Source organism: Sorex araneus, chromosome 7 (assembly GCF_027595985.1).
Source record: "Sorex araneus isolate mSorAra2 chromosome 7, mSorAra2.pri, whole genome shotgun sequence".
NCBI classification, from domain to species: Eukaryota; Metazoa; Chordata; class Mammalia; order Eulipotyphla; family Soricidae; genus Sorex; species Sorex araneus.
In genome coordinates, this window is record NC_073308.1 from 35,394,666 (window position 1) to 35,413,982 (window position 19,317).

General features: G+C 64.7%; 2 protein-coding genes across 3 annotated transcripts in view; one reads left to right on the forward strand and one right to left on the reverse strand.

Annotated features, from left to right (window-relative positions):
* PTPN7 (protein tyrosine phosphatase non-receptor type 7) overlaps nt 1-19,317 on the reverse strand; it is a 39,031-nt gene that overhangs the window by 17,061 nt on the left and 2,653 nt on the right. Inside the window, exon 1 of one of the 2 annotated variants that reach the window (XM_055144617.1) lies at nt 4,694-4,748. The exons of the other annotated variant lie outside the window; for it this stretch is intronic. The gene's annotated coding sequence lies outside the window, so the exon portion shown is untranslated. Of the gene's footprint in view, nt 1-4,693; nt 4,749-19,317 lie in introns of those variants that run through there. 2 annotated transcript variants of the gene reach the window in all.
* LOC101546289 (receptor-type tyrosine-protein phosphatase V-like) lies at nt 1,753-18,005 on the forward strand. Its single transcript, XM_055144218.1, has 32 exons — nt 1,753-1,809; nt 2,105-2,156; nt 2,507-2,779; nt 2,874-3,143; nt 3,317-3,577; nt 4,175-4,429; nt 5,011-5,286; nt 6,863-7,135; nt 8,374-8,634; nt 8,771-9,037; nt 9,404-9,685; nt 9,916-10,056; nt 10,233-10,443; nt 11,114-11,181; nt 11,904-12,033; nt 12,106-12,153; nt 12,730-12,823; nt 12,956-13,046; nt 13,225-13,301; nt 14,088-14,222; nt 14,735-14,857; nt 15,229-15,389; nt 15,476-15,611; nt 15,984-16,051; nt 16,141-16,282; nt 16,373-16,448; nt 16,547-16,638; nt 16,724-16,852; nt 16,942-17,055; nt 17,146-17,306; nt 17,655-17,790; nt 17,910-18,005. The coding sequence occupies exons 1-32, from the start codon at nt 1,753-1,755 to the stop codon at nt 17,967-17,969; spliced, it is 4,920 nt and encodes a 1,639-aa protein (XP_055000193.1). The 3' UTR covers nt 17,970-18,005.

The following is a 19,317-nucleotide window of genomic DNA, read 5'->3' on the forward strand; positions in this document are numbered from 1 at the left end:
ACACTCACACAGATTCACATAGACAGACTCACACACATTCAAACTCACACACACAGACTCAAACACACTCTCACAAACTCACTGATCCACACAGACTCACAGAGTCACATAAGACTCACACACATAATCACACTGATTCACACACACAAACTCAAACACACACACATACACATTCAGACTCACACACAGACTCACACACTTACATACAAACTAACACACAGAGACACAGACTTCAACAAACTCACACAACACTCACATACAGACTCACACCCACACCCATAACAGACACACACAGATCCACAGAACATTCACTCAGACTCACAGACTCACAGTCTCACACACATACAGACTCACACATACATTCACACACACACTCACAAACCATACACTCACAAACCATACACACTGACACACACTCATACACTTATACACAGTCACACTCACACACTTATACATATACACACTCATATACACACTGACACCCCACCGCATACTCACTCATACACATACTGACACACACTCACACACTCACACTCATACACACAATGACACACATAAACACACACTGACACCCACACAGACACATTCATACACTCATACACACAGATACACACAGACATACTGGCATATGTTAACACACAGACACACACAGATGCATACTGACCTATGTTGACACACACAGACACATACTGACACACACACAGATACCCACACAGATACACAAACTCACAAACACTGACACCCACAGACACCCACAAAGACACACTCACAAACTCACACACACACACACACACACACACACACACACACACAGACACAGACATCGGCAGCCCTTCCATCACGCCCAGACACACTGCAAACACTCGCACCAGCTCCTGCAGCCCCTGGAAAATGTGATGAGTCAGCAGCGCTGGTTTCCAGGCCTGCCCTGAGGTGGGCGGCCCTGAGGTTTGGGCTGCTGGCGTGGGGGAGGGGCGGGCCTGGCCTCTGGCGGGGGGGCGCCCCCACCCCAGCTCCCTCAGGAGCCGTGGTGCTCCCACGGAGGGGAGGGGTGGGCCCAGAAGCTGCCCTGTGTGGGGGCGTGTGGGGGCTGCTGAGTGGGAGCCTCAGGGAGCCTCGCGGGGCGGGGGAGGGCGGGCGCAGGGGCCGGGCCGGGCGGCCAGCTCCCGCGTGGGGCAGGCGCAGCGTGTGGGAGCTCTGCACAGTGGGGCTGGGTCACAGACCCCTGGCGGGCCACGTGGGGCCCGTCCCTCGGGACGTGACGTCCACAGGAGCGGGGCATGTGGCAGGGGCCTGGGGTCCACGCGCCTCCTGCCAGGCACACAGCCCCACGGCTGGCTGTCCACCTGGCACCAGCACTGCAGCCGTGCAGGGGCTGCCCCCACCCAGGAGTCCAGACACCCCTCACCCCTCACCCCCGTGTCAGGGGAGGCTTCCGGGGGCTCCGCGTCCCCTCCTGGCTGCTGGTCCGTGTCCCGGGGACTCGGGGCCTCCTCCCCACGGCCCCCAGCTCAGGCCGTTCCTCCTGGGCGTGGGGCGAAGGGGTAGGGAGGGGTCTGTCCGCAGCCTCTGGGCCCCCCGCCAGTCCCGCCTCTCCCCTCCCGGGCCCCCGGCCGGGCGGTGGGGGTCAGGCTGGGCTGGGGGGGCAGGGCTGCTCGGCCCTCCTGCCTGCCGTGAGCCTGCCAGCCAGCGGGGCAGGGGAGCGGGATGCAGGCTCCTCCCCACTCCTCCCTACTGTCTGCAGACGCCGGCATGAGGCCCCCGGTGCTGATCTCCGTGCTCCTCTGGCTCCGGGGCTTCCTGGCCAAGGTACGGGGGTCCTGGGGGCAGGCAGGGAGAGCGGGCACCCCATTCCCAGGGCCCACCCAGCCCCCACGGCCCCCTGCTCTGTGGGCCCCACAGCTGGTCCGCATTAGGCCCAAGCAGCCCACGGGGGAGTGTGGGGTGGGGGGGAGGGACTGAGCCCACCGGCAGCATCCTCGCCCTGGGGGTGCCCTGGGGAGGCCTGGGGCGGGTCTGGGGCATGTCCCCAAGGGCTGCCCCCACTGCCTCACACCACGGCCTGCACCCCAGAGGTCCCCCTCCCCGCTGCCCTTTCCTGCAGGAAGACAGTGACACGTGCGGCTCCCTGTCCCCCCGGGATGGGCACCCAGGAGGTAGGCGTCTTTGGTGAGAGTCGGGGGTGGCAGGAGGGCATGGGGGCGTGGGGGGGCTAGTGCCAACTTCTGTTCATTGGGGGGGTTCCTAAGCAGTGCTTAGGGGGCCCCGCCTGGTGATTCTCAGCCAACTGGAACGGACGGTTGAGTGTGGGGTCCCTAGGAGGCAGTGCCTCTGTGATGTTACCCCCAGAGACACCCCAATGGTGCTGGGACTGAATGGGGCGCAAAGGTGCCTGTCCCCTAGCTCCTGTGCCCCAGGGGACACTCCTTCAGCCCGGTGCCGCCTTCCTCTGCTCTGTCGGGGCAGGCAGTGGGGCGAGCCTCTGAGCGTGCCCCCTTTTTTCCAGGACCACCCCTGGAAGTGAACGTCAGCAGCCAGGGGAGGCCCACGAGCCTCCTTCTGAGCTGGGCCTCACCAGAGCCAGGCGGGGCGGGACACGTGCTCCGGCTCACGGCTCTGGGCACCCCGGGGTCCCCCGAAGGCCGTCAGATCCAGGCCCACACCAACGCTTCCAGCTTCGAGTTCTCGGACCTGGTGCCAGGAAGCCCATACCGCCTGGAGGTCACGGCCCTGCGACCGTGTGGGCAGAACGTCACCGTCACCCTCACGACCCAGACACGTAGGTGGTAGGTGGCCCAGGGCGGGGGGCAAGCGGCCGGTGCGGGGGGGGGGCCCTCAGCCCTGAGCTTGGGGCTTCTGTCCCCCGCGTGCAGCTCCCGCACCAGTAGGCAACCTGCAGCTCCGCCCCGCCGCCGGCCCCGCCAGCCTGGAGGCCACCTGGGACGCTGCCCCCGGCCAGCAGGATGGCCTCCAGCTCCTCCTCCACCAGCCCGAGTCCCAGGCTTGGGCACAGAACGTCACCCTGGCCCCGGGCACCCTGGCTTACACCTTTCACGACCTCCTGCCGGGGAGCGAGTACGTGGTGGAGGTCACCGCTCGGGCGGGCACTCTGAGCGCCAGGACCAGCGCCCAGCAGTGGACGGGTAAGGCGGACACTGGGGCGGCCGTGGGTTGGCAGCCAAGCCAGGAGTGGTGGGCGCAGTTCAGAGCCCCATGTCCGGGGCGCGGGGCTCTGGGGTCCCGGCGTGCAGAGCCAGTGCCCGGTTGCACTCCGGGACCCTCCCTCCCGCCTGGCTTTGCTCTCTCCTCCCTCTAGCTCCGGTGGCCCCCGCAGAGCTGACGCTGCGCGCCCTGGGCACGACCGTCCTGCAGGCCTCTTGGAACGGGTCTGAGGGGGCCGCCTGGCTCCACCTGACGCTCAGAGATCTGGGTGGCACCAACCTCACGGCGGTGGCCAGGCGGGGGACCACCAACCACACCTTCCGGCACCTCAGCCCGGGCACCCGCTATGAGCTCACGCTGAGAGCCACTGCGGGGCCCTATGGGACAGGGGGTCCCCGTGCCATCGAGTGGACCTGTGAGTAGCTCAGAGGAAGTGGGGGAGCCAGCGGAGGCTGATCCCCTGGACTGCACACACAGCGGGGTTCGTCGGGGGTCCCGGCAGGGGCGAAGCGAGGCTCTCAGGGAATTCCCCTGCCCCCGGGAAAGTGGGTGCTGCTCGGGCACTTCAGTGTGCCGGGTCTGGGCGGGTGCTTTCTGGGTGCTTCCTCATTGAGCGCGTCAGATTATCCCTTCAGGGTGATGGTGGGGGCAGGGCGGGGAACTGCCGGTTGGAGAGAAAGGCCCCAAGGCCCGTGGCTCAAAGGGTGGGAAGTGGAGCTGGACGTGGCCGGATGCCCTGGGTCCAGGTGGATGTAGCCCCCTTGGCTCAGAGAAGCACAGGCCCCGGGCCAGCTGCCTTGTGTCAAGCCGGGGGTGAGGGGCCCGTGAGCGCCCACGTGACGGCAGGTGAGGCCACCAGGGCCGCTGGGCATGCGTGGTGGGCTTTGCGCCCTGCTTCCTCCCAGGGCCGCCCACGGAGGCGCTGGGTCCAGAGGAGAGCTCGTGAGGCACGGGAGCTGGCACAGGGAGGGCTCCCCGTGGCGCTGACGGGGCTTCCTCCTTTCCTCTGCAGACCCCGCTGCCCCCCTGGACCTGGAGCTCGTGCCCCGGCCCCCAGAGCTCTGGGTGGGTTGGCAGGCGGGGCCCGGGGCCCGGGACGGGTACTCGCTGAGGCTCACGGGACAGATGCAGCGGAACGCCTCCCTGGGCCCCGGGGCCCTCAACACCACACTCCCAGGGCCCCTGCCCCCGGGCCACTACACTCTGGAGCTGAGGGCTCTGGCGGGGCCCTATCACGCCAGCACCCAGGCCAGTGTGTGGCTGGATGGTGAGTCTGCGCTGATGGGCACGGGGGTGGGGTCCCGCCGGGGGGCGCTGACATATGGAGAGAGGCGAGTCCCGTCCTCTGGGAACTGAGTCCTGTCCAGAGTCCACAGCCTGGTCTTGCAGCAAGACGGGACGGGGCCTGTCTGTGTTTGGGAGGGGGGGCTGCCTTGGGTGGAGGGAGCCTGGGACTCCCGCTGACATCTCAGCATCTCCTGGTACCCCCGGTCTCTCTCTGGGGCTGGAGTCTCGCCTCTCATACACTTACCAGGGGCTGGAGATGAGCCTTATCGAGCAAGTGCGAGGCCCCAAGTTTGATCCTGGGCACAGCCCAGCCCTCTGAGCGTTGCTGGTCCTGTTCTGGTGGTGGCAGGGAAGAGCCGGGTCCCCCAGCCTCTGCTGGATGTGGCCCCTGCAAGAAAATCACCCAACCCCCCCCCAGTCTCAGGCCACAGTGAGGGATGGCCGCCGTGCCCCCTGCCTCCTGGCCCTGTCTCGGGGGGCGGGGCGGAGGTCTGGGGAGGGGAGGGCCCGCTGGGGAGAAGCAGACCTGGAATGGCCCCCTTACCCATGCTCCTCTCTCAGGGCCTCTGCCCCCACAGTCCCTGGAAGTCACTGGCAGGGGCAGCCCCTCTGAGCTGGCCATTGGCTGGGCCGCACCGCCGGGGCCGCTGGAAGGCTATGGCATCGCCTGGCGTCAGGAGGGCGAACGGAAGTCCCCGGGCAGCCGTATCGACGTGGGTCCAGGAAACACCAGCCTGGTTCTGTGGGGCCTCACGCCCGGGTCCTGCTATTCCGTGTCTGTGTGGGCCTGGGTGGGGAACAGCAGCTCCAGCACCCAGAGGACCCGCGCCTGCACCCGTGAGTTCTGGGGGACCCTGTGGCGCCCAGGCCCTCCCGCACGCAGTTCCATCTCCTGCCAGCGGGCGGCGCCTGGCTCCTCTGCACCCTCTGCAGGCCTGTGACGGGGGCGCGTGGCGAGGGAGGAGGGGGGTCGTCTCAATTCCCTGCAAGCATTCACCACCTCCACTCCCTGTCTGGCCATCGTCTCTCCCACCAATGCTTAAGGATCGCCTCTGGTTTCCCACGCACGGTGCTAGGCTCTAGGTCAAAGAGTAGGAAAGGTCGCTCGTCTAGAAAAGGCGGGGAGGAAACCTCGGCTTTCTAAGTAGAGATGCCCCAGCTTAGCAGCGGTCGCGGGGAGATTCTGGACCGTGATGGCGGTGGGGAGACGTTTGCCTTCAGCAGGGCCTGTGCCTGGAGTGCCACCTCCTCTGGGCTGGTGTCACACAGCCCGTCGGAGTGCCTCTGTCAGGCGCCCAGCTCCCATCCCACGAGCAAGCGACGCTGACGCTGGGGGGGGGGGCGGGGAACCTCTTCCCACCCGCTTCCCACCCGCACAACAGCGCCGCGGGGTTCCAGGAGGGGGGCAGCACTCTGTGCGATGTGGGTTTTGTGGACCAGGCTTCTGCCCAGCTGCAGGCCCGGTCCAGCGGTCCCAGCATGCGGAAGGCGGCTGAACCAGACACAAGTCAGAGTCTTGGGCGTGTTATGGTGTGTGATATTTTAAACTTGAAATGGATTTCTCAGAACACAGTCATGGTCTAGGTTGGTGAAGATCCATAGATTAACATAATCATGTGGGCGCCCGTTATGATATATAGGTGAACATAGTAATGTAGACACCCAGTGACTCCCACGTTGGGTGCTGGAGTCCTACATGGGGTGTGGAATTTCCTTTCCTTGGAGACACAGTCTTTTCTCTCTGTCCTCCCGTTTCCTAAGTAAAACTATTAACTTCTCTCTCTATATATATGTATATATATAGATTTCTGCATTATATTCTATAACAATGTAAATTGCATTGATAGGAATAGGCATGGTTTTTTTTTTGTTTTTTTTTTCTTTTTGGGTCACACCCAGCGATGCACAGGGGTTACTCCTGGCTCATGCACTGCAGAAATTACTCCTGGCATTGCTTGGGGGACCATATGGGATGCTGGAAATTGAACCCAGGTTGACTGCGTGCAAGGCAAATGCCCTACCCGTTGTGCTATATCACACCAGCCCTAACATGATATATTTTGATATGAAAATACAACCTTATTGGTTAATGGTGGTGGATATTGGGGGTTTATGGGGTTCGTGGTCTCAAAAGGAAGCTTCTGAGAAGGGTCTTTGGAGGAGGACCGTGAACTGGGAAAAGTCCAGGGAGGGGCCCAGAGTCCAGGGCCCTGAGGGGCGTGGGGGCTGCTGGTGGGACCGTGAAAACAGTACCCCCATCCTCCAGGGGCTGTCCCTTGGAAATGAGGTGGCAAGCAGGCCCATGACTTTCTAGAAGCTTCTCTGGGCTGGTGGAGGCTGGGTTTGGGGGGTGGGTGTTGGGGGCGGCAGTGCTGGAAGGGGTGGGTGTGACCTGCTTTTCCCTGTCTTGCAGTCCCAGCCCCTCCCGCCAACCTGAGCCTGGGATGGGCCTCCCAGTCCCCCGCCCTGAGGGCCTCCTGGAACGCCCCTCCAGGGGGCAGGGACGGCTTCCGGCTGCGACTGTACCGCCTGCGGCCCCTCACCCTGGACGCCGAGACCAGGCTCGAGGCCGGGGCTCAGAACTTCTCCTGGGCCCAGCTGCCGGCCGGCACCGAGTTCCTGGCACAGCTGCGGAGCCTGCGGGGCCCGGACGAGAGCAGCAGCGCCAACGCCACGGGCTGGACGCGTGAGTGCCCCTCCCACCCGGCACGGGGGCTCTCGGGTGGGCGTCTGGCCTCCCCGTGCTGACACCCGGGGCTCCCCGCACAGCCGGGACAGCCGCCCTTTGAGCCGTCTGGCCTGTCGCTCCCTCCTGTGGGGCAGTCGTGGCCGTCCCAGCCGGCACCCCGGTGTTCTGGGAGGCTGGGTGGCTTGCGCAGTCTCCTCTGGGCCCCTTGGGCCCCCAGCTTGAGGGGTCTGTGCATCCAGGCGCAGTAGCCTTTGTTCACTGACGCCCACCCCCCACCCACCATCTTCCACTGTGCGCTCTCTTGATAGTCCCAGCAGACACGGGGGAAACTGAGGCCCAGAGAGGGAAAGGGGCTTGACTTGGCTCTGCACCCCTCAGAGGGCTCTTCGGCCTTAAATCCAGTGTGACCCGGATCCCTGCGCCCCCTCCCCGGCCAGCAGCGAGGCAGGGAGATGGCCTGGACACTGTGGGCTTGGCAGAGACCTTCCGCCTCTGACCCCAAATCCCGCGTTTCCTGCGAGTTGGCTGTTGGGAGAAGGAGACTCGGTGACCTCGAGCACCTTGTCCCTCACCGCAGCGTCCTGGTTCCATCTGAGAGCCCCTTGGGCATGGGCCTGGGAGGCAGGGGACAGGGGTAGGGGTGGGGTGGGAGCGGAGGCCTGACTCACACCAGGTGCAACCATGGGTTCCCATTCATACCAGGGCTGCCAACTTGTTGAAGGGCCGGGCTGTGTGATCCGAGGTCTTGGGTACAGGCTAAGGGGGACACACCTGTCAGCTCTTCTGAATCCTGCACCCCAACATGAAGATGAGTTGTTTGGGGGCGGGCCACACTCAGCCCTGCTCGGGGCTACGCCTGGGTGGGCACTCGGGGATCACACGGGGCAGGCTCGGACCCTTTGGGGAGCTGAGGATCAAGACTGGGCTGACCGTGTGCAAGGCAAACCCCCTGCCCGGTGTACTATCCTTCCTTCCCAATCACCTTATTAATCCTTGGGGGCCATACCCAGAGGTGCTGGGGACCGTGTAGTGCCAGGGATGTAACCTGGGGCTCCTGCCTGCCCGCGTGCCCTCGGCCCTGGGGCTCTCGGCCCTTGGAAACTTTGACTTCTCTCAGATACAGCCACATTCGGAGGTGTTGGGGCTAAGACCTCAGCCTGGGTGTGGGGGGCACAGTGGGCCCCTAACACCTCCTTTTCTCTTCACTGCACCCCCTTATCTTGCTCTCTCCTCAGCCCCCCTTGCCCCGGCTCTGGTGAATGTGACCAGTGAAGGCCCCTCGCAGCTGCGGGTCTCCTGGGCTCACAGTCCTGGGGGCCGGGAGGGCTACCAGGTAACCCTGTCCCGGGAGGGCAGCCCGGCGGGCACCAGCTCTGTAGAGGCCGAGGTGGGCAGCGTGAGCTTCTCGGATCTGATCCCCGGCACGCGGTACGAGGTGGAGGTCGTGTCCCGGGCGGGGCCCCTGCACAGAGCGACCAGCAGCTCCGGCTGGACCTGTGAGTGGGGGCGGGCAGGGCTGCCCGGGTGCCCTCCGTCACTGGCACTCTGGACTCTCTTTGGCTGCCCGGGGGCCAGTGAGTCCCGGCGTGGCCACCTGCCCACAGGTGTCCCCCACCTGCCTTCTCTCCTCAGCCCCCGTCCTGCCCAATGAACTGCTGGTGTCCATGCAGGCGGGCAAGGCCGTGATCAACCTGGCCTGGGCCGGCGGCCCCCTGGGGCAGGGGCAGTGCCATGCCCACCTCTCCGAGGGCCAGCGCCTCTCCTGGGAGCAGCTGCTGACGTTGGGCCAAGCCCTCCTGGTCCTCAGGGACCTCACGCCTGGACGCAACCTCTCTCTGTCGGTACAGTGCCGGGCCGGCCCGCTGGAGGTGGCCACACACCCCGTGCTGCTGCCCGTCGGTATGTCGGGGGTGACCGCTGTCCTCTTCTATCCCTGACCAGCTGCCCCCGCAGGCCAGGCCCACCCCGGCCTAGGGGCATCAGTGCCCCATCCAGTCCGGGGAGACAGTGCAACAGGGCTTTGCAAGTGTGTGGGGGGGCCCGAGTTCGATCCCGGCCCCTCGTGCTTCCCCAAGCTCCAGCAGGACGTCCCCCAGCAGTCGCGGCTAGCCCCTGGACACCCCCGGCTGTGGCCACCCCCCAGATAAGTAGATAGATAGGTGCCCTTTCCTGGGCGGTTCCGAGAGCCCCTGGTCCAGACGCCATCCTTTTGGGGTGTGCTGACCCCACTGCCCTATAATGCTAGGCTGTTCGTGTCCCCCACAGAACCCGGGCCTGTGGAGGACGTGCTGTGCCAGCCCAAGGCCACTCGCCTGGCCCTGAACTGGACCATGCCCGAGGGGGACCTGGGCGCCTGCCTGGTGGTGGCGGAGCAGCTGGAGGCAGGGGGCCGCGCACAGCCCGTCTTTCAGGCCAATGTCTCTGGAGCCACCCTGGTGCTGACCGGCCTGGTGCCGGCCACGTCTTACCGCCTCAGCCTTGCCGTGCTGGGCAGGAACGGCCTGTGGAGCCGGACGGTCACCCTGGTGTGCAGCACTGTTGCTGAGGGTGAGCAGGGGTGGGGTGGCAGCCTCCCCCTCCCCCTCTCCGCCTCCCTGCCCCTTCATCTGCTCCTGCTCCGAGCCTGCGGGCCCCGGTGGTTCCCAGCACCTGGAAACGCCCGGTCCCTTCCTTGTTGATCCGTCAGCCCCAGAACCGGGAGGTGCTGGGGTGGTGCTGGCTGGCCCCTCCCTGGAGACCTCGAGGGACCTGATGCCCGCCCCCCCCTCCATCTCCAGCCTGGCACCCCCCGGAGCTAGCCGTGGCCCCCCAGTTGGAGCCTGGGCTGGGGATGGGCGTGGTCATCACGCGAGGCATGTTCGGGAAGGACGACGGGCAGATCCAGTGGTACGGGATCATCGCCACCACCAACGGCTCCCGTGAGTGCCGGAGGGGCGTGGGGGGCTCACTGGGGGCGGCCGACACTGAGCCGCCACCAGGAAAGCAGACCGAGAATGCGCTGCTGCTGGGTACGGGTAGGACCAGGCTACAGAAGGGGGCGCCCCTCAGGCCGCACAGCCCACCCTGCTCTGCCCATCTCTCTCTCGGCTCCCAGTAACGCGGCCCCCCCCGGAAGCCATCAACCATACGTGGTACCACCACTACTACCAAGAACGGGACTCCTACCTGGCCATCCTGCTGCCGAACCCCTTCTACCCGGGGCCCTGGGCTGTGCCACGGTCCTGGATGGTGCCCGTGGGCACAGAAGACTGTGGCCAAACCCGGGAGATCTGCAACGGGCCACTCAAGCCAGGCGTCCAGTATCGGTGAGGGCTGAGACTGTCCGTGTCATCTTTACAAGTTCTTGCTCCAGAATCCTGCTCTGGCTCGTGTGTCCAGACTGGTAGGATGGTTCTGAAGGGGCTTCCTGGGGAGCACCAGCTGTTTCCACCGTTCTTTCTTTTCGGGGGTGGGTGTCACACTGGCAATGCTCAGGGGGTATTCCTGGCTCTGCACTCAGGAATTACTCCTGGTAGTGCTGGGGCGGGGGAGGGGGGCATATGGGATGCCAGGGATGGCCATGTGCAAGCAAACGTCCTACTCACCGTTTACCATCGCTCTGGCCCCCACGGTGCTTTCTAACTAAGGAGGGGGGTGTTTGGGGGCTCACGTGCAGGGCAGTGTCAAGGATTTTAATTAATTTATTTTATTTTATTATTTTTTTTTTGGTTTTTGGGTCACACCTGGCGATGCACAGGGCTTACTCCTGGTGCTCAGGGGACCATATGGGATGCTGGGATTTGAACCCGGCAAACACCCTACCCGCTATGCTATCACTCCAGCCCCCAGTGTCAAGGATTTTAAAGTCCCCACTTCTAAGGCTCCCTGCTCAGTCGTGAGGGGGCGCTCGGTCTCATGGGTCTGGACTCATGACTGGTTCCCTGGGGTGGCCTGGCCCGTCCCTCTCCAGCAGAGGGCCCCTTTTCTTGTCCCCAGGTTCAGCGTCGTGGCCTTTACCAGACACCTTGCTCCTGAGACCACCATGTCCTTCTCAGCCTTCTCAGGTAGGGGGTCCTGGCTGGGGCTCAGCGCGGGGCTGCTCCTTCAGATCCTAGTGGGGGCAGCTATGTGAGGCGTCCCAGAGGAGCCAGCCCTGGGGACAAAGGTGTCCCTGAGGTGGGTGGTCATCGAGGTGGTCTGCTGTTGCCAGGAGCCTCCCTCGCCCCTTCCCGGGCTGTCGCTCCTGCCAGGCAGGTTCTGGAAGAACCCTGGCCCATGGAAACGCGGGGAGCGCCCCACGCAGAGCCAGATATATACCTTAAAATTTCCTTGGAGCTACATTAGCGAAAGGTACAAAGAAAAGGGAATTTAAGATTAGTAACATTTTATTTAAATCACGCTCTCAGAAATAGCATGTCAACATGTGACCAAGCTTTTAAAAATGTCATCACCACGGGCTCTTCCCAAGACTTTGACATCCTGGCTGTATCTTAACGTGGAGTGGCTACAGTTCAAGTGCTGCGGGTTGTCCTAGGGGGCGGCATGGTTCTAGAAGGTTCAGGAAGCCAAGCTCAACCTCTCCTTTGCAGAGTCGGGCAGGGGGTCTTGCTGGAGAGCCTGGGTTCTTGTTCCAGTGGTCCCCCTTGGAAAGCTGTCTCTGGCCTGGACTTGGCGCCTGAGACTTGGGGTGCGGGCGGGGGTGCACCTCCACTGGGTGAGGTCACTGCCGGACAGTTGGCTCACTGCTAAGTGTGGCCCTTCCGCTGCCCCCTCCTCTAACCCCCAGAGCCACGGACCAGCGTCCCCTGGACAGTGCTGCCCTTCCCAGTGGTGGCGGGCATCACGGGGGGCGGTATCCTCATCCTCTGTGCCCTGCTGGGCCTGGTGTGCTGCTGGCGAAGGGTGAAGGGGCAGAGGTGAGTGGGGGAGGGGTCGGGGAGGGGGTGTCTCCCCCAGGAGGCCCCCCACAACCTCCTACTCCTCTTCAGGGCAGACAAGAAGCGTTTCTCCCAGGAGCTGTCAGCTTACAACCTGCGGTGAGACCACCCCTCCCCCTCCCCCCTCCAGTGGGGACACTGTGCCCTGGACAGGCACTGCGAGTCTCCGGGGCGGCCAGCATCCTTGTCACAGGGTCACCAGGCCCTTTCTCCAGCTCCAAGGGCTCTGCCCACTCAGCTTTCACTCCCTCCTCCTCTCCTGATTTCTCTCTTCCTTCTCCCTCTTCGTCTCCCTCCTCCCCTCCCCTCTCCCCAGTTTCTTTATCTCCCTCCAGCCTCCTCTCCCCTGACTAGCCCCTGGGGGTCCTCAGCGCAGCCCTCCTCCTTTCCTTGTTCCCCACAACAGGTTTGTGCTTTGCTCCGGCTTCTGGCCATGGCTCCAGGCCGGGTGGACAATGCCCAGCACCCGCCGAGCAGGGCAGCCCCTCCGCTCCAGGGGGTGCACGCCCGTTCCCTCTGCCTGTCCCCTCCGCCCCTCCCTCTGCCACTGGCACGCACGGGGCTCGGAATGTTGGGGCCCCTCGGCCTCAGCGGTCCCCCGCAGCCCCCAGCAATGCGCGGCGGGCTCCATCCCCAAGCTCAGGGCCGGGGGTCCCCTTCCTCCTCTCCTACCAGGCGGACCCATCGGCCCATCCTGCTGCACAGCTTCCGCCAGAGCTTCGAGGCCAAGAGTGCGCATGCGAACCAGGCCTTTTTCCAGGAGTTTGAGGTAGCCGTTCCCCCCCCCCTCGCCAGCGGGAGGAGAGCCCCCAGAGGGGGAGGAGGGGAGCAGCCCTAGCCCTGTCCCTGTCTGGGGGGTCTGTGTGGCCTCAGCCCCCAGGCCTGCTCCCCGTCTGCACAGGAGCTGAAGGAGGTGGGCAGGGAGCAGCCCAGGTTGGAGGCCCAGCATCCTGCCAACGCCGCCAAGAACCGTTACCCGCATGTGCTGCCCTGTGAGTGCAGAGGGTCAGGCGCGAGCCCGCGAGGGGGCGGGGCCCGCGAGGGGCGGGGCCTGGGTGAGGTGGGGGGGTGGGCGGGGCCTGGGCAGGGCGGGGCCTGACTGGGCGGGGTCTATCTGGATGGGGCGGGGCCTCCTTGAGCCTGACCCCGAATGGCCTCTGTCATCTGCAGATGACCATTCCCGGGTTAGGCTGGTCCAGCTGGAAGGGGAGCCCCACTCTGACTATATCAATGCCAATTTCATCCCGGTAAGGGCGGCCACGAGCTGGTGGGGGGCCACTGGAGAGATGGTTTGCCATACACACTGCCCCGTCCTGACCAGAATCCTGCCCACCAGCACCAGCAGCTGTATTTCTTTAGGATGATCCGAAGCATTGCTTTCCCTTTCTTTCCTTTTCTTTTCTTTCCTTTCCCCAGCAGTGCTGGGGAATCAAACTGGGGAATCAATCAGTCAAATCAAATCAATCAATCATACTTGCAAGGCAAATGCCGTGCGGCTGAGCTCCCCCCTCCACCCCCATCAGTCCTCACTATTGAGCCTGTGCGGGTGCAGTGACCAGTTCTGGAATAAGGAAACAAGGACGGTGCCCAGGACATGTTTAAGAGGGGAAATTGGGTCTATCTGAGAAATCAAGACAGTCTTCTTTGGAAGAGGGGGAATCCTATGTCAGAGGATGAGAGGAATGTTGAAAGAGAAAGAGGGGACGGACTTTAGGCCAGTGGACGAGATGGGCCAGAAAAGGGCTGGAGTCCAGCCTCCGGGCTCTGTGCGGGGAGCCCGGGAAGGGTCTGCAGACGGGAGCAGCCTGTGTGATTTCAGGAAGGCTGACTGGAAGCTCCTCGGACACGTCATGTCCCTGAGATGTCCATGAGTTTGTCTTGTCCCTTCCGGATGAGGTCTTGGAAGCACCCCATGTGCCTGCACACACATGAACATGTGCACAGGGTCTGGGAGAGCACCTGGGCTATCGCCCCTGTGGGAGCTCTGGAACCTAGGTGCCACCTGCCACCACGTGCCCTTCCCCGCCCCGCAGGGGCACGCCCACCCGCAGGAGTTCATCGCCACCCAGGGGCCTCTCAAGAGGACGCTGGAGGACTTCTGGCGGCTGGTGTGGGAGCAGCAGATTCACATGATTGTCATGCTGACAGTGGGCATGGAGAACGGCAGGGTGAGCTCGGCGCGCTGCCCACAGTGGCCACCAGGGGGCACCCAAGTCCCCCTCCTGGGAAGGATCAGCAGGAGGGAGGCCCATGGGGAGGTGGGGAAGGGACCTCAGGGCCCTCCACTCCAGTCTGAGGGTATGAACAGGAACGAGGGCTGCAGCCCCCAGCTCGACTCTGCTTCCTCTGGTCTCTGCTGTTTCTCAATGTTGTTCTAGAAAGGGCAGAGGGTGAGACAGGGTGAGTATCGCCCCAGGAGAGACCGAGGCACCCCACCTTCCCACTACCGCGGGTGCCTCCTCTGCACCCTACTCCACTCAGAACCCGGGGTTCAGGGAGCCCAGAGGGCTGGCCAGCCGGCCTCACACGGAGGCTGTGGGGGGCTGGGCAAGGGTGCTGCCATCTGACCGGAGGGGACTTGGGCTTCTGGAGAAGGGTCGGGACTGTGGCTGGGACCGAAAGGGGGCGTGGGGAGGGGGGCCCCCGGGGCAGCCTTTCCCTCTTGGCCCCTCCGACCTAGGTGCTGTGTGAGCATTACTGGCCTGCTGACCCCAACCCTGTCACCCATGGGCACATCACTGTCCACCTCCTGGCCGAGGAGCCCGAGGATGAGTGGACCAAGCGGGAGTTCCAGCTGCAGCACGTGGGTGTCCAGGGAGGGCAGGGCTTTGGGGCAGGGTCTCTCCCGGAGTGGGGACTGGAAGCCCCCAGCCCTGTCAGGGACCTGGTGGCCACAGAAGCTGACAGTTCCCCGAGGGTAGAGCAGGACGCTCCTCTCCACCTGCCTCCCCCAGCTCTGGCTCCCGGGGACTCCGGTGGTCCCGTCCCCTCTGCCTGGGTTTTCCCCATAGGATGCTTTGCAGACTGACGGGGGAGACAGAGCTCCCGGCCCGAGGGGGGAGGCAGCACCCTGACTCGGGGATCTGGGGAAATCTGAAGCGCTGAGTGGGCGTCCTGGGATGTGGGGGGGGGAAGCCGCCCTTCCCTCTGTGCCCCCCTGCCGTCCCCCTACAGGGCACCCAGCAACAAGAGCGCAGGGTGAAGCAGCTGCAGTTCACCACCTGGCCTGACCACGGCGTGCCGGAGGCCCCCACGCCCCTGCTGGCCTTCACCGAGCTGGTCCGGACGCAGGCACGAGCCTCCCAAGGCACAGGGCCCATCCTGGTGCACTGCAGGTGCGGCCCAAGGGAGGTGGGGCGGCGGTGGGGTCCTGTCTGGGCGCCGCCCTCCTCGCCCGCCCACCCCCCGACTGTGCCCACAGTGCCGGCGTGGGCCGTACAGGGACTTTCGTGGCGCTGCTGAGGCTGCTGCAGCAGCTGGAGGAGGAGCAGACGGTGGATGTGTTCAACGCCGTGTACGCACTGCGCATGCACCGGCCCCTCATGATCCAGACCCCGGTGAGGCGCTGTGTACGCACTGCGCATGCACCGGCCCCTCCTGAGCCAGACCCCGGTGAGGCAGCGGGACCCCCAGGGAGGGCTCCCGCCTGCCTGATCCTGTTCTGCTGGTTGGTTAGAAAAGCCCCCCGATGGCAGGCTGGAGCGGGAGTACAGTGGGGACCGCACTTGCCTTGCATGCAGCCGACCTTGGTTTGATCCCCGGCATCTCACGTGGTCCCCTGAGCACTGTCAGGAGTAATTCTCAGATATAGAGCCAGGAGTAAGCCCTGAGTATCGCTAGGTGTGACCCAAAAACAAAAGAAAAGGAAAAGAAAATCTGCCCTGCGTGCCCCCAAGCCCGGCCGCGTGCTGACCCTCTCCCGTCCCCAGAGCCAGTACATCTTCCTGCACAGCTGTCTCCTGAGCAAGATCCTGGAAGGACCCCCCAACACCTCTGAGTAAGTCCCCGGGGCCCTGGCACGGTGGGGGCACCGGGTGCCTGTCACCCCCCACGCTCGCCAGTCTCCCGAACTCTGTCCATGGCCAGAGCGGAGAAGATGGGCAGCCAGAATTGGGGTCCCCCTCACTGCCCCAGCCGCTGGTCCGAGCCCATCCCGGTGGCCAGCTTCGAGCAGGCCTGCGCCAAGAGGGCAGCCCACGGCAACGCAGGCTTCGTGAAGGAGTATAAGGTGGGCATCAAGTGTGTGTGGGGGGAGGGCAGGAGGCCCTCGTGGGCGGCTGAGGTGGGCAAGTCTCAGGGTGCCCTGTCCACCCCCCAGCTCCTGCTGCAGGCCGTCCAGGACCACACCCACTGCCCCGTGCCCCCTCCTGGCTACGAGCAGGACCTGGTCCCCTGTGAGTGCACGGGTGGGCGGGCGTGCTGGGAGCGGGCCCGGGGCCCCGTCTGGGGGCGCTGTGGTCACCCGCTCTCCCGGCCCTCCCCCATTCTCCAGATGCCCATTGTCCAGGATGCTTTGTTTCGGAAGAGAGGGGGCAGCAGAAGGAGGGTCCCCCCGGAGGGGCGCCCGAGGCCTGGCTTTTCCCTGTGAGTAGACCCCGTGCCCACTCCGCCCGCTCTGCCCGCTGTGCTCCCTGCCACCCCCAGGTGCCAACCGGGCTGCGCTCCGCAGGGGGGCACTTCCGGCCATGACCACGTGGTGCTGACGGGGCCTGCCCGGCCCCAGGAGCTGTGGGAGCTGGTGTGGGAGCACGGGGCCCACGTGCTGGTCTCCCTGTGCCCGCCCGACGCCGGGGACAAGGTGAGGGGCGGGCAGCATCGGGGAGGCCCCGGGTGTGGGGCTCGGGGGCCCTGGGGGGTGGCTGCCTGCAGCGTGACCGTGCCCCACAGGAGCTCTGGCCAAGCGAGAGGCAGCCCGTGGTCCTCCCCAACGTGGTCACCGTGCACTGGGTGACCGAGAGCAGCGCGTCGGGCTGGCCCTGCACCCTCCTGCGCGTCTGTCATGTAGGTGTGGGGTGGGGGGGCAGGGCAGGGCAGGGCGGGATGGGCAGCTTCTGGCTGCACCCCGAACCCCATGCTGCATCCTGCCTGCAGGGGCCGAGCGGGACCGAGAGGCAGGTCCAGCGGCTGCAGATGCCCAGCGCGGAGCCGGGCCAGGAGCTCCCCGCCACCACCCTGCTGGCCTTCCTGACGGCCGTGGACCGCTGCTGCTCTCAGGACCAGAAGAAGCCACAGACCCTGCTCAGTCACTCCAGGTGCGGGTGGGGGCCAGCCGGGCCCGGGGGCCCTCGGGAGCCCAGCCCCGCAGTGGCCAACGTGGGCCCTCAGCCCTTAGGGATCAGTTGTATTTTGTCTGTTTTATTTGGGGGCCACACCCCCGCTGGATCCTTGGGGTACCCCTCCGATTGGTGCTCGGGCACTCTGAGGTGGCCAGGGCCAGGGCCTGGGGGCCTGGGTGTCCTTGGAGTCTCTCCTTGCCCTGGCGTTAGATGACTTTCAGGGCTCGGGCCGGCTGGCACAGAGAGGCGTTGCCCTTCCCAGCCCCCAGACTCGACGCGGACCACCCCTCCCCCGCACCCCCCCTGACTCTGGGTCCGTTGCAGCAAGGGCATAGCACAGCTGACCACCTTCCTGGCTCTAGACCGGCTGTTGCAGCAGGCGGGGGCGGACTGCACCGTGGACGTCTTCAGCGTGGCCTTGCAGCAGTCACAGGCCTGTGGCCTCATGACCCCCACGCTGGTGAGGGGCCCCGGGGGCCCTGTCAGGGGAAGAGGGTGGGCGGCGCCGTGGCCAGGCCATGCCTGGGGGCCTGAGCTTGAGGCCGGCAGGGCGAGGCTCCTCCCCGTGTCTGTCCCCAGGAGCAGTATATCGACCTCTACAAGTGCCTGTGCAGCGCGCTGGTGGACAGGCCGGGCTAGCGGGAGCAGAAGAGGTCCAAGCCTGCCGTGGAGGGGGGTGGGGGGCATTCCTGGGGGGGCAGGCCCTGTGCTGTGCCAGGTGGTACAGGGGGAATAAAGAACATAGGCCAGCCCGAGTCTGGTGTGTGTTCCGCGCCTGCCTCGGAGCGGGAAGGAAGCCGCTATGGGAGCCAGAGAGATCGGACAGTGGGGAGGGCGCTTGCCTTGTTCGTCGCCACCTGGGTTCGATTCCTGCACCCTACGGGGCCCTGCCAGAAACGGCCCTGGAGCACAGAGCCAGGAGTAGCCCCTGGCATCATAGGTTGCGCCTCCCAACTGCGCCCAAAGAAACCACTGCAAAGGGGAGCTGGCCACAGGGGCCTGCAGGACTGGCTGACCCCCAGCCCCCACGCCCCGCTGGGCCCCTTCTCCCTGTGTTCCAGTTTCGCAGTTTCCTCTTGCCACCGGCTCTAATGCCGAGAGGGGCCCTGGCTGAGAAAGCCCCATGGCTCAGGGTCTCCCCTCCCCACCTGGGGCCTGCTCCCTGCTCATCTCTGCCACCCCAGCCTGTGCCCACCACTTGCCGCACCCCCGGACATCATGCTCAGCCGTCCCGCACCCCAGCTGGTGGGGGTGAGGGCTGGAGTCACGTCAGGAAGGAGCTGGAGGAGGATCCCGGTGATCTCCTGCCCTCGCTCCCGCCTTCCCACCTAGGAAGGAGGTGGGCGAGGAGGCAGGAAGACGAGAGCAGGGCGAGGCCCGAGCAGGAGCAGAGGCCTGGAAAGGGCTGCGGGAGAGGGGAGGGGTGGGAGAGCTGGCTGTCCCCAGGGGCCAAGGCTGCTTCCCCCAGCAGACTGCAGGGGTCTGGACACAGTGTCCCAGTAGCTCACACTCATGGCCCTGAAGTGACTTCAGCCCCCAAAAGGAGGAGGGGTCCAGGGTGGGGGGCGGGGGGAGCTTTCTGTTTAGTCTGTCGTCCCAGAATGGGGTGGGTCTCCTCTCCCCCAGGAGTTTGGGGTCACCTCCTCTTCATAATGCAGCTCTGATTGTGGGTCCAATAGAAGACATGTTCATTGTCACTTACTATCAGAGAAATGCAAATTAAAGTGACAACGAGGTATCACCTCACACCAGGGACAATGGCAGGTATCAAAGAGATGGGACAACCAGTGTTGTGGGGATGTGGGGGAAAAGGAGCCTTATTCGCTCTGGTGGAAGGTGGCCTAGGTCAGTCCCTCTGGAAAACAACATGGAGGGTCCAGGGCCCAGATACAGGACAGGGGTTAAGGCATTTGTCTCACATGCAGCCGGCCGAGGGTTGATCCCCAGTCCTGGATGGGGTCTCCCAAGCCCCAGCAGGAGTGACCCC